We start from the raw sequence: 14810 nt of genomic DNA, 5'->3' as shown, positions 1-14810 counted from the left end.
TGTAATTAAACTTTTTCGTTGAGTAGTCTGACAGTAATAAATTTGTGCTGCACTCAAACGAAAAGTTTCAAATTCTGAAGATGGCTTTTTCAACATAGTTAAACCAGTGTTTTTTAAACTTTGTTAGTTCATACCTGCCAACTTTTACGAATTTTTCGTAATTTTTACGAAAATGCGTTTGTCTTTACGATTTTACGATCGTAATCCATTTTTTACGATTTTTTTTTCTTTTTCAAGTGTTTTTAGTGATTTTTGTCGAAATTTTAGAATTTTTCGCCAATTCAGCGATTTTCGCCAATTGCATCGTGTTTTACCGCCAACTACCGACTACTTCGAATCCAGTAACCTGCGGTTTCTCCCAACTCGCCGCTTAACCAGCCAATCCAATGCGCTGAACTTGTTTCTCCCACTCTTTTCTTTGTGGGCGCCAGGTTATTTTTTCAGCGTGGATAGTCGCATTCTTTTTTTTTTTTTTTTTTATGTGTGTGTGTGTGTTTGCACGTGCTACGAATTTTCTTAATACGTCGTTATTACGAAATGAGTTCAAAAAAACCGTATTCTCAATATTTTCGGCCTGCCTACAAAGCCGAATTTCCAACAATTAAAGAATCCTTCAAAGGAAATAACTATGCATTTTGCAACGTGTGCGTGTGTGACTTCATACGCACACGTTGCAAAATGCATAGTTTGGTTGCAAAATGCATGGTTGACTTCATAATAAGTCACGGTGGAAGAAGCGACATTGTGAAGCATGTTAAGTCTAAAAAGCATGAAGTTAATGCTTCGGCTTTAACAACGTCAAAGAAAGTGATTGATTTTTTTTCAAATTCGGCTACGAATTCGGATGCCGATGTAATTTTTGGCAGAATGTTTGTTTACACAGTTTGAAGACTTTGCCAGTTCTGGAGAAGATAGACTTGATGTCCTCGTTGGTACCTTAAAAAGAATAAAAAGAGCTGATGGAACACCAAAATATGATAGACTAGCAAGAGTTTTATGTGGTATTTATTCTCGTAATTCCACACAGTAATGCTGAGTGCGAGAGAGTCTTCAGTGTTGTGAAGAAAAACAAAACTGTGTTTCGTTCTTCAATTTCACCAAAAACTCTAGAAATCATTTTAATTGCTAAATGTTATGAGGAAACTAATTGTTATGACAGGAAATTTTCCAAAGAATTTTTGGCTAAAGCCAAAAAATGCACTCTAAATTCATTGCAAATTTTTTTTTTTTTTTTTTTTTTTTTTTTTTTGTGTGTGTGTGTGTGTGTGTGTAACATTAAGTTCTTGTTTTATGTTTCCTAATAAAGTTTTTAGTTACTACTTAATTGAGATTTACTAATGTAAGTACAATTTTCTTTTTTCTATTTGTATAAATTGTTATTTTTTTTAATATCAAAGCATGATATTATTTCTTCGTGTTCTTCTGAATTTTGGAGAAACCTTCTGAATTTTTATCTTTAGAGGTTGGCAGGTATGTTAGTTCTAAGTTAGTTTATATGATAGTTAGTTCTAAGTTAGTTTATATGATCGTTAGTTCGTTCGTTAGTTTATATGATGTACACTTTACCGGATTCCCAATCATTAATCACCGTGTCTACTTTTATTATATTTTTCAAAGCGAAATCGAAAAACAACTAAAATTTAATTTTGAAAAATCTCTTGCACGCATCCGACTCTTCATTCCCGAGAGTCCGCAAACCAAAATTACAGTAAAACCTCTCATAACAGGCATTTAATTAACCCATAATACCAAAATAATGCCACTTATGAAGGTCTAAATTTAAGTCCGAAATTTAGACCTTCATTTAGACGGTAGAAATTTAAGTCCGACATTTAATTAACCCATAATTCCAAAATAATGGCACTTATGAAGGTCTAAATTTAAGTCTGAAATTTAGACCTATGAGATAAAATGTAGTGGGTTAAAGAACTGAAATGAATGTGAAAAAAACATTTGTGATGTGTATCTGCCACTCACTGTAGCAAGCTGTATCTAACCAATGAATCAATAAATTATCCAGAATATTAAGGTGAACTACCGATTCCCTTTATATATATATATATATATATATGGACTTTGAAGAAAACTTGTAAAGAACATTACCAAGCCGATGTTAGCGTAAATTGGGGCTTCTGACCATGCTTATAGATGATGCGTTCAGTACCAAAGATTCTATATTGACTTTAAAACGCGTTCGGCACTCATGGCCGACATCTTGGATATATGTATATGTGCCAAGAAAATTAGTGGAGATACAAGCTTGGGTGAATGTAGAAAATTCTGTTCATCGTCATAATATCTCAAGATGATAACGGTTTAATGGAATATGTATTAAGAAAGGAGAAAGGTGATGGGGAGAAGGGAAAGCATGAAGATGACGACGACAGAGTAAGAAAGTTTTGTAGAAAGAAGCTAACGAAGAATTGCTGACTTTCGTAAGATTTTCCGAGAAATCTTCATCTATATCCGTTCATGATGCTATGAAGCTTCATTGTACACACAGCGAATTTCTCAAACTTCGGCGACAATTTTGTGAGCAGGCAGACATTGAAGTTATATGCCATTACACTAAGAATTCATAAGGTTTGTGTAATAATGTATGTGGTCATTTTAAAATGTTTAATAGTGCTTTCCTGAAATATAAAATCATGCATATGTGTTTTAATTTTAATAATCTGTACGATTTTCGATATTGATTAGTTGTCTTTCGTCGATATATTTAAGAACACGACCAACGAACTTCGCATGTTACAGTTTCTACCGGTGGCATCACAAAGCATAAACAGATAAGTTCAGTAACTAACTGTATAATCAATTATTTCGAAAAATCTCTTATCCAGAATCGGCGAAGTACCGTTTCTGCTGGTTAAGAGAGTTTCTGCTGTATAGCTGAAGACCATAATCATTAGGCAAAAAGCAACTGCTAATTAAATCGATCCACAATTTTTTTAAAGAAATTTTCTAGGAATAAAAGCAAATTTTTTCCTAATAGTATATCTGTGAACTATGAATCTTATCTGCGAATACGAGAAGAGCAGTGGCATATCTTGAGTTTTCACATAGTGTATGCTGCTGAATACCAAATTTTAAAAAGAAATTTATTTATGAATATAAATTAGAATTACATGTATTCGAAAGTTGCCTTTAATATTTGCACTTTAATATATAGTTAAATATTGCACAGCATTTAAAGTAATGAAATGCACATAATAAAAATTTAAAAATTTTCAGATTAGAATAGCGGTATGGAATTATAGTATTATAGACCGCTATTATTAAAATAGGGGTCTGAAATAGAGGTATGGAAATTTTTTCAGATAAGTTCGCGAACAATTTTATATTCAATATTGAGTCATAATTCATTTTTTTATTAGTGCATATCACGCAATAATTTATTTCCAAGTAAAATCAGTAAATAAATTGCACTAATCAATTACGAATTCATCCTAACAGCAGATAAAAAAGGAATACTGGTACAGTTAATGTTAATATTCCCAAAATCAGCAACTCAGTCTTAAATTTCACTTCCCATGTTACGAATAAGACTGATGTTACATATATTCAATAAAATTTCATATTAACTGAAAATAGAAGGAAAAAAAATTTTTTAACTAATGGAAATATGTAGAAATATTATAGCAGTTCTGTATGATCTCATGCAGCCTGTGAGTGCCGTATTGATGAAGTACGAGGTTTTACGTGAACTGGAACCGTTAATGAATCCAAAACCCTTAAATAGAGGTTCGAATCTCTTAGGCAGATAGCCCTAGTGTGCTTTGCCATAATTAAATACACCACACCACACCACCATAACCCTTAACAGACGGGAAGCAAATGAGAGCTATGTCTGAAAGTAACTACGCAGTCAGAAAAAGGTTTAAATAAACCTTTTTATTTAAGCGGAACTTGACATAAACGCACTTTCTTGTGCACAAAATCAACCACAGCTCATGGTAATGGAACTAAAGGAACAGTCTATTTCAAGTTAAGTTTCATGAAAAGAGCTACACAATTTAAATATACTCCTAAGCTGGTTTAGTGATTCTAGAGACGTATCAATGTGAAATACCGGCAGCGGTCGCAAAGCCGAATAATTACAACTTATCGTAAAGCGATATAACGCAAAGCGAAATAATTATAACTTATCGGAGCCGTCATGAACTCAACATAGCGGTCACGCGTAGACCAGAAACACGTTCTGTCTTAAACTCCAAAGACCTCACTTTAAATAATAGTTAAATTCATTTACATTCTGGTGAGGAAACGGAAAGGAGAAGTTATATTAATGGCTGAAATTTAAACAATAACCTTATAAAGTAATAATAAAAATATTAACTTCAAAGGAGCCTATAGAAACGTAAGGAAAGAGGTGCTCCAATTTCACATTTAAAATCAGCCGAAATTCAACTTTAGATTCATACTGATTTTATAAACCAACTTTCAGTCTTAGGATAAATCCTGCGAACGGGCTGGCTGCATGGGCGTTTTCGTGGTTTTCCCCATGTGTAACGTGTATACGAGCCAGTTTCCCTTAGAAAGTCCTCCACGAAGGCACCCCTCCCCTTAGACAGATAGCCCTCGAGGCTTTGCCATAATTACACACACACAATCTTAGGATAAAATTAATCTGATGTGAAATGTTTTCTGTTTCTGTCTCATCGCATTGAAACTTCTTGTTTTGTTTTCATAAAGCTTATTTCGGTGTTTATTTAATCGAGAAATCGTTATTATGAATGTTATACGGCTAACGGCTTTTAGAATTTTCTCTTTTTTTGTTTTTTCATGTATAAAGGATATGCATATGTGCATGCATATTATATAAAGAGAAACGAAGAGAAAGACTAAATTATATTAATTGCACATGCTAAATACTACAGCAAAGAATATGATTGATCATGAAAGATTAAAAAATTCTTACAAAATTTCTGATTACATATGTATATATAAGTACATTCGTTTTCTTTTTGTGTGTTTGTGTGTGTATATACATACATTAATATGCGCATTTTCCCTTTTGTTAGGGCTATTAAAAAGGGGGCTGGTAATATCGGAAGAGATATTTTCAATCAGGAGAGCTATCATTGCATATTCGTGGCTACGTATACGTGTGAATTCTTTTTCCTATAACGTTTTTCTTCATCTCCTCCTCCTCCTTCCCCCCTTTTTTAAAAATGCTTTTGGGATTATATCTTTTACTTTTGCGGTGCATATGGAGCAAAACCTTCTCCCCCTTTTTTTTATTCCTTTCTTTATCGTTTCCTTTGGGAGAGTCACCTTTTAAAAAAGTGTATATATTATTATTTCCTTGATTTAATAGCAGACAAAATTCCAAGCTGCGAAAAAAATTTGTCTTATACCACTAGGAAAAAATAAATAAAAAGGAGGGGAAATGTTGGTTTGTTCAACACGTAACACGCTTTAAATAACAAATTTATTTACGTGTGTTTTCTTAAGCAGCATATTTAATGAATGCATTATTTATTACGAAATAGTCTTAAAATAAATTTCTTTTTTTATGGGATTTATACGTTTAGTCTGACATCCTTAAAGATTAAGTAACTTCCAACTTCAAAAATTGGACGCTAGTTTAGTTTGTATCCGCTAGGTGGTTGGATCAATATCGATGTCACCATCGATCGTCTAAATTTTGCTTGTGACGTAGTTTGTTAGGTATTCTCCATGTTGTGTCGCGATTGCAGACCACCTTACTGAGAATATTCTGTTATTAATTTCTCTATCAAAGTTCATTCTCTGTATCCTTTGCTGAGAAAAATCTCTCATCTCACTTCTCCCTTTTATTGTAATCGTATACGGAATTGATTCACAAATATGTTTGTGATTGTTGTCATTTTATAATGTAAATGTGTATTTTAATGCCACCGTCTAATTCTTGAGTTACGGTTTGAACTCATTTTTAGAATTCGTAATTATCATGTGTCATCCATATAGTCTGTATTATGCAATTTCCATCCTGAAAATAGCATAGTTACTTTATTCCTCACTGTCGTTCTTCAAATTCTGAGAGCTATTTCGTTTGAACGAAGTGTTTGATTAAATCTCTAGAAATAAATGTTCCTTACATATTTTTTACTACACGTTTATAGTAGTGTGATAATTTTCCTCTCGATCTAACACTCGCTCTACTACCTACTTGTTTTAAACCTGATTATAATATTTGTTGTAATGCTGGAATTTGCAGTGATTTTGCAGGCGTTTGTCTTTATTTTAAGTACGACAGATTTTATATTTGCAATTTTAGTGAAAAGTAGTGTAAAATTCATTTATATACGAAAGGAGAAAAACATGTATATTACATAGAATTGGTAAAATTGTCAAAAATCTTTTCGAAAATACTTTTGTTAGGCTTTGATAAATATTGCTGTAAACACTTGAAATTTTATTTCTAAAAGTATAACGTGGATTGTAATTTTAGTATGAGTCATTAGTTATTACATTCAGTTTTACCTTCGTAATTTTTTTATATTTAGTATTATTAAGGAAAAAATTTATGTTTATCAAAATATTTACATTATATATTACTGTGATATCCCTTGTGATTATATTATATTATATATATATATATTGAACGTAAGGATGCTAATTCTTTAGGAAATTTAAATAGTTCACTCTTCTGTTTAGGAATTGCAGAAACATCTGGTACTTTTTTTGTTTTGTTTTCATGTTCAAATTTATATATATGTGTGTGTGTGTGTGTGTATATATTTTTTCTAAATAATATATGTATATATAAATATAGTTCACACTTTTAAATTGTGAAACTTAAAATTTGTCATTTACACATGAAATGTAATATTTTTGAATAGCCGACTATCACCATCCATTTACCATATGTTCGTTCACACGGTCCGTGGTAGGTGTCTTGGTGCATAATCTGAAAGATCGTGATGCATTAGGAATATTTGATTCATCGTCAGATTATTCGAACGAATAATTATCGCATTTATTTATAATCGTCAGAGTTATTTTGCTATTTTTTGATTTGAATTTATGGCTGAATTTGAGTAGAATTTTAAAAAAATTTAATTCCTGTATCTTAATTCAGCTTCACATTCTCCTTTTAATGCAATAATTAAAAAAAAAACTCTGAATTGCTGATTTATCCCTTATGATTGCCATCTACGCGACCCCCATAAATCCGTCTCTGTTTTTGAGTATATATGTTGCATATGTGTTACTCTTACGTATATCAGTTTTAATGGATGTAGATAGACATGTGAATACTTTATTATGGAAAATCATTCGAAAATTATCTGCCAAGAGGAATACTTTCTTGGCCAAGTATATTATTTCACAAGCTTCATATAGTCACCCCTTTGAATCGCCGGAAATTGAAGCACTTACATTTAATGTACTGGCCATTAGCTAGCCTTCAGGGATGAGTCTTTGATCTAGATAAGGTCAACAGTGAAAAATGTATTTGGATGCTTTGAAATAAATTTCTTCTTAGTGGATTTTTGTCGTGACTTTCAGTACTGTTTTCCCGGTTTTGGAAGTTTTAAAACTGAATCCACCAGTCGGTTACCAATTTCCAAATTTCTAGAACCTGAAAAATTAATAAAATTGCATTTTTATTATTTTAAACACAAATAAATTTTATGTCTAAACTAAGTTAATGATTATTTATAAAAATGTTCATGTGACTTCAAGCTGCTTGTTAAAAATGTTTATTTTTTAACATCCTTAACTAATGTTTAATGCAGTATATTTTCAAAATGGCTAAAGATACAATTTATCTATGCAATTTTCGAGTTTCTGTTGATGGTGAATGGCTTTGCCTTAGGGAACTGACTGATGTCCAGTTTGATTTAACTCAACCACCTCCTCCTGAAAAGCCTTATGAAGTCAAAGAAGGTTGAAGCATTTTTAAGTTTTGAAGTCTTATGTTATAAATCCTTTCTTATTTTTTCAGTTTCTTTTTACTTTTGGGGAAATTTGGTAACATTGTGAATAAGTTAGTAAAATACCTAGGATATAATTTTAGAAATAGCTTTTTTTTTTTTCCTTGTATGTAATATTGAAATTTAATCTTCGAGTTGTTCATAGTTCAATGTTTTATCAACTAAAATGAAACTTTTTGTTTCGGTGAAACTAATTTTTTTTTCGTTAAATGTGAATTATTTTTATAAAAACAAAAATATTATTTTCCATTGTAACATGCAAATTATCTTTTTACTTTCTTGTACGAAGTAAAAAGGAAGTATTGTAATCGCGAAAAGCTTAAGGTAGCATATTTCAACGAAAATATCCACTTTGACCGCTTTCGAATGCAATTTAACGATGTTTTTGCCTAATATCTATACCTAAGGACAGAATAAAAGACTCTTTTCCTCCAAAAAAACTAAAAAACTGCTTTAAAATGAATTCTGAAGAGAATTTTTCGTGGCGTCTGTACGAACGTATGTACGTACGTGCGTACGTATCTCGCATAACTCAAAAACGAGTAGCCTCAGAACGTTGAAATTTTGTATATAAGACTACTATAACATGTAGATGTGCACCTCGTATTTTGGTTTCAATCGGCCGCGCCAAACGTATATAAATATATTTATAAATATATCCACTCTGTTACCCGGCTCAGTGATCTCAGTTTCTTTACTCTTATATGTTTGTAAATTGTACATTTTTTGCTTTAAAAATGATTGAATTATGTTGTTTTTATCTTCCGGTTAAAGTTTTTATACCTTTCGTAATTCTGGAAGCAATATTTGTACAATTATCAACAATTTAAAAGTTGTTTAAGTGCGGTTAAGTTTTAAATAACATGGCGGACATATTTGTTTACATTTGAAACAGCAGAATTGTAGATTTGTTGCCAATCTAGAGACACTAAGCTTCGCAACACAAAAATAACGCCTTCATTTATTATTGCGAATTAAATCATGCTTAATCCTTTCTGGAATTTTTTCGAGGAAATAAGTATTTAAGATTTACTTCGTAATTTTTAATACAGATATTTTGAGTTTTTATGTATTTTTGCCCTGTCGCGAAGTGAAAACTGAATTGAATGAGAAATACTCAATCGTCTGTGAAAAACTGTTTCTTTTGCGTTTTATTTGCTTAATTTCTTTTATACATCGTTCTAGCTTTGTTATAGTATTTGAATAGAACATGTGGCAACGATTAGATAATTCTTTAAATGATATAAATTTTGTGCATTCTGAGTTATAATATACGTACCTGGATCTTCAAAGCTCTGATTATTTATTGCTAGTGTAAAATGTTTTTCACCATTTGCCACTTCGCTCAAATACCGCCGTCCCTATATGTACATAGTGTATAGTTACAGTAACTCATGTGCCTCAGTGTTGTATAAGAACTTTAGTGTTTAATTTCTCAGACCAAGACTTCACTGAATTGTGATATCTACTATTTCAAGATGCATTGGGCTGTGGACAGTTCACGGGAGGGTGACTCCCACGTGACTACCACTGTCCAATCCGTGTTTTACAGAAAGGATGAATTTGAATATTTTGTTTAGCTAATCTGTTGCACTTAGTTGTGCCATTTGTCTTCATTTAGATCGTGATATTAGTTTAATTATTCCAATCTAGATAACCTGTTTCAAAACTTGATAATTATTAATATTTCCAATATTTCTCATTGTACGCGTAAGCTGGTGACCACCCGCGTGACAGGCTCCTGCCTGTCACGCGGCTCCCTTACTCACCTACATTTCACAAAATTTGACAAGTTTCGCCTAGTTGGCGCGGCGTAAATCGCCTTAATTAAAAACTTAAGTACCAACGCCTTAGGGCAATTTACCAACAGAGACGGTTAAAGTAGCGGTTGGCTACTAATTGCCGCCTAGCCATTGACTCGATTTCGATTTCGTTATAATATACTGCATACTTCTGAAGGACTTTGAACTCTTATGCCATTCACAGCTTCAAACTGTCTTCGCGCCATTTTCATGATGTCTCACTATTGCTTATCCTGCACTCTTACTAGCTATATAGAGCTCACCACCTGCATTTGCCATACAACTCACTGAACCTGCCTACATGCTTCAATTTAATGCCATTGCTTACCACTGCACAATTTTTATGATAAACGCCTACTTTCGTAAGTATTAAGATATGCCTGCTCACGCAGCTGAATTTTCTTCGGCCACGGGTGTTGGTACTTCCCTAGTACCATTTATTTGAAAATATCTTTGCCTAGTGCACTTTAATGCGATCTACTGGCAAAAACTCTTTAGTAGTTAATGACCAGAAAAAAGTAAGTCATAAGTCAAGTCATAAATTATAATATGAACGAAATATAATACTGTTAAGTAAACCTAGCGCCAGAGTATCGCTATGGTAAACAAAGTCAATTTTAAAGAATACATTTATTCTGTTGTGGTTTATGCGCTATCGGCGAAAGTAGGTTTAATTCAATCTAATAAGTTAAATGAAATGCAAGAAAAAATGCGTATAATTTAATATTCGGTACAAGGAAGTCATGTGGTGTACACATCAGATTCTTTTAATAACAAAGCGAAGTAATTCGCACTACATTAAAATCTAGATTAGAGATTTGATTAAGATTGTGTGCGTATAAAATCTTACGTCCGGCATTTTGTCTTACAGGCAGTGATTTATAAGAGAAATTCCTCAATATTAATCCTTTTACTGGTTTTACTCAATTATATCCTTTTACTGGTATTTTCGTGTACAAAATTAAGTTTATTGTTCCTTGAAAGCTTGTGAAATCCAGTGCCCTAATCTAAATATGTGTGCTCGAATCTAAACACCAGTCTAACTTGCATAGTTACTAAATATAATTAAATTTGAATTAGCATATTTCTTCGATTTTAAGACGCATCCCATAATACCTGTAACAGAAAAAAGAAAAAACTAATTTTATTTTATTTATAAAATGAAACTTTAAAAGAACCTAGCAAACATTTTTTTAATAATCGACTTTGACTGCAGCGCTGTATCTGTTTAAAAAATTTTAGCTGTACTTTTAAAAAATGTTTTACTTCACTAAATTAGTGGTTGAAATTAGTGGGAGAATTGCTGTATCAATCCAAAGTTTTATGCGAAAAATATTAAGTCTTAATTTCGAAGAAATGCGGCATCTAAATACCATGCTGATTTATTTAAAGTTTCTACATTTCGCATCATAGTTAGACTTATTATAAATTAAAATCTATCAAGATCATTATATATTATCTTTTTTTCAATATTATCTCATAATAATCAACTCAAGATAAAAAATTGTATTTAGTGTTTTTTTTTTTTTTTTTTTAAGTGATTCATTGTAATTAAGGCATAAATATACTTTTTGCTATATTTTGGAAATAGAAAAATAGCTTTAAAATATCCACTTTTTTTTTTGTAAAAACCTTATCTGAATAATGAAATTGGGGAAATTCAGCGGTGCCCAACCTTGTGCTCGCCAGCCTGGTTAGGTACTATGAACAAAAAATATTTTTAAAATAACCATTCATTTATATTTCTTAATTGTTAAAATATGGTAAGCATTTATAGTCATAAGAAATATCTTGCAAGACGTTATTAAATATTGATTGCTGACTGATGAACTTGATAGCGAACATGGAATCTTATTGCTTCATTCCGATGTTAAATGGCTCAGCAGGGGAAAAGTACTTCAACGATTTGTAGAACTTCTCTCGCCAATAAAGCAGTTTTGGGAATCCGGAAATGAAAGTTATAAAGAATTAGACGACAATAATTGGTTATCCGATCTGTATTTTCTCACGCCTAAATTGAAAAGATCTCCAGGGACAAGAATAAACCTTTTTTCAGTTGACTGGGACTGTAACTGCTTTTCAGATAAAGTTAAATTTGTGGATAAATTAGATGAAAGAAACAAATTTCACCCATTTTCAGAGTTTATCAAGCCATGTTAATAACAAGCCAATTGAAACAGAGAAATACTCGGAAAACCTAAATGCACTGAAAAATAATTTTGAACTCTGCTTCTCTGATTTCCATAAAGTTCAACCAATATCATTATTCATTTCAAACTCATTTGCCGAAATTAATATTTCAGATGTGTCATATGAGATTGGAAGTATGTTTAACAAAAATGTTGATGTTTTGGAAATGTGCTCGCCATAGGCCAAAATTTGCTCGCGAGACACCAAAGTTTGGGCACCACTGGGGTAATTTATAAGGTTTCATTGAAATAAAAATTTTTGTAAAAGATAAATTACGATTTAATGTTTTAGTTTATGTAGTGTTCTATTTAATGTGTATGGTAACATTTATTACATTTCATATTTTTTCTGAAAACAATTTATGACGTCCTCAAAGTGAGGTTATGAAAACATGGATTATTTTGTATGAATGGTATTTCAACCTTTTGAAAAGAATAGAGTCTTCTTTTTTTAACGCGGGTAAAAATGACATGCTGAAAATAAGTTGCTACAAGGCTGTACTTTGCAACATTTATTTTGAAAATAGCAACTATTATTAATCAAGAAAATGCAGGAAAAGGGAGTGAGAGAAACATATTTGATACAAGGCCAGCTTCAAGCATAGACGATACTGCCTAGCGTAGTCGCCCAGGGCGCCAATCTGACGGAGGTGTCAGCTAGGTTTTTCTCGCAAACCACAACTGAATGAAAGGATATTTCACCTTTAGTAAGTATAATTTTTGCGGGCTCCAAATATACTAATCGCTTACAGCGCTGTAAAATATACAGCTTCCTAGAAAAATAATGCGTAAATTTGTTATTAAATTGGTCTAGAAACAAACAGCTCAACAACTACACATTACAGATCAGAATAGACGGAATAAGGGCTATTCTGATCTTCTGTAATGTGTAGTTGTTAAGCTGCTTGTTTCTAGACCAATTAAATTGCAAAAATACTCTTTATTTTTCTATATATTCATACCGGTTAATTTTGAAAGCAGAAAGATTAGTGGTCTTGAAAAGCTTAATAGTTGTTTGCGCAGTTACATGGGGTTATATTTTTATTCTTTTTGTATAGGAAGTTGTTCATATTTTTTAAATAAGATATCAATAATATATATTATAAGATATAATAATTTTAATGCATACTAAGAATTTCCTCTTTATACGTATAAAAATTTTATAATGTGTAAGGAGAATGGATATTAAAATTGAATGCTCATTTAGAGAAAGTAATATTTTATATTTGTCTTCAGTATTTTTAAACAGAAATTTAAATTGAAAGAAAACACTTGTAATATTTACCTCGGTAAAATATGTATTTGTTAAGAATAGATGTAAATATTGTTTCATAAATTGACTAAAATTAAGTTGTTCTTGAAAAATGTTTGAAGTTAAATTCAGGTTCAGGCAAAAATTATCATCCATGATCTTAAGTTATGATTCATGTTATAAGTTTTAAAATAAAATGTTAAAATACGTTTTTTTTCTTTCACAAATTAAAAATTTCATTTTTTATTTATTTATTTATTTTTTATTTTCAGAAAGAGATCCTGTTTCAATAGAGAGGTCAAACCTTCTTAATGTGATAAAGCTGGTTATTAAAGAACTCATTGAATCATCTTTAAAATATGGTCGTCAACTTGATTCTGATCATGTTCCTCTTCAGCACTTTTTTATTCTATTAGAACATGCTATGAGGCATGGTTTAAAACGTAAGTTAATTTTTCTTCTGTGAAGCTATTTCTGTATTTTTAAAGACTTTGTGTCCCATTTTGTGGGTCTTGTATAAAAAAAAATTGTCTGCTCCATGTTATTCAAATTTTATTTTCTAAAAAAATAATACTACAATATATTAAAGTAAAAACTCTGACATTTGAACAAAATTATTTGACTCTTGTGAAACCTGTATCTCTTTACAAAGTGCATTTAATTATAAAACTAATTAATAAAATTTGATAAAAAAATAATAAAATAGAAAAATACTGAATTATTATTTATAATTATTTTATATGGAATAGCACTGCATTAAAAGGGGAAATGGAAGTTATAAAGCTATGGTTTTGTTCAGTTAAAAATCTTACTGAAATAGTGTTATAAAAGTAAAATTGTTGACAGATTTGGGCCTCATAAAAACAATCATGGGTGGCTCAAGAGGTATATTGTTACTGTTCAAAGCCCTTGAATAACTAGCCTCATCTCAGTTTTGATCAGCACCAGCCCTAGGTGAGCACTTTATTCTTCTACCACCAACAGCTCAGACTAATAGAATCTAAGTCCCCCATTTCCATGAACTACAATCATAAATATTCTTTTATCCAGGCTGAGCTCATCAGCATGGTAACAAGTTTCATCTAACCACCATACTGAACAAGGCAGCTAATAATTTTGCAGTATTTATTAATGTCTTAACTTCAATAAAATGAAGCAAAAAGTAAGTACCTGTCAATAAAGTTAGTAAAGTAGATAATTAATTTGAATAAATTAGTACCAGAGAAAAGCCTTACTAATGATCATCACTAAGGCATTTAACATTCAATGTTATTTAATTTTTTTTATTCTGAATATATGTTTTATATTTGGCAGTGATATTTTGAAAAATATGTATTTTACATATCAAATTTTAGTATCAATGTACAATTTTAGTACAATATCAAGTGTGTTTAATCAGTTTCACTTTTGTGGCACTGAATGTTTTATCAAGAAATCAGAAATACATAATAATCTTTTTATGCAATTAGAAATTTCTGAAGTATTTACAGTCATTCATCTTCTCTTTCTTAGGAGATTCAATAATATAAGTTCTATGTATATAATTTAAGTGTATTCAAGCACTTGTGAAAAATTTTTAAAATTGCACTTTGGAACTCATAATTACTGTTTATCTTATGAAATACTGCATAAGTATTTCTTCTGATTT

General features: G+C 31.1%; 1 protein-coding gene across 5 annotated transcripts in view; it reads left to right on the top strand.

Annotated features, from left to right (window-relative positions):
• The window catches only part of LOC118200414 (RUN and FYVE domain-containing protein 2-like), a 133665-nt gene that overhangs the window by 52245 nt on the left and 66610 nt on the right, over positions 1 to 14810 (top strand). For 4 of the 5 annotated variants that reach the window (XR_004760085.2, XM_035372388.2, XM_085820594.1 and 1 more), the window contains exons 1-3: positions 5641 to 5753; positions 7722 to 7872; positions 13435 to 13605. Coding sequence is in view for 4 of the 5 variants with exons in the window: in XM_035372388.2 (XP_035228279.1) it covers positions 7734 to 7872; positions 13435 to 13605 (310 nt within the window). In the remaining variant the exon portion in view is untranslated. Of the gene's footprint in view, positions 1 to 5640; positions 5754 to 7721; positions 7873 to 13434; positions 13606 to 14810 lie in introns of those variants that run through there. The other variant, XM_085820593.1, reaches the window with a different exon arrangement.

This window comes from Stegodyphus dumicola, chromosome 7 (genome assembly GCF_044657685.1).
Source record: "Stegodyphus dumicola isolate Sdum_Otavi_A_Nest chromosome 7, ASM4465768v1".
In the NCBI taxonomy this organism is placed as follows: domain Eukaryota; kingdom Metazoa; phylum Arthropoda; class Arachnida; order Araneae; family Eresidae; genus Stegodyphus; species Stegodyphus dumicola.
Note: the sequence above shows the minus strand (reverse complement) of the source record. Positions and strands in the feature narration are given on the sequence as shown.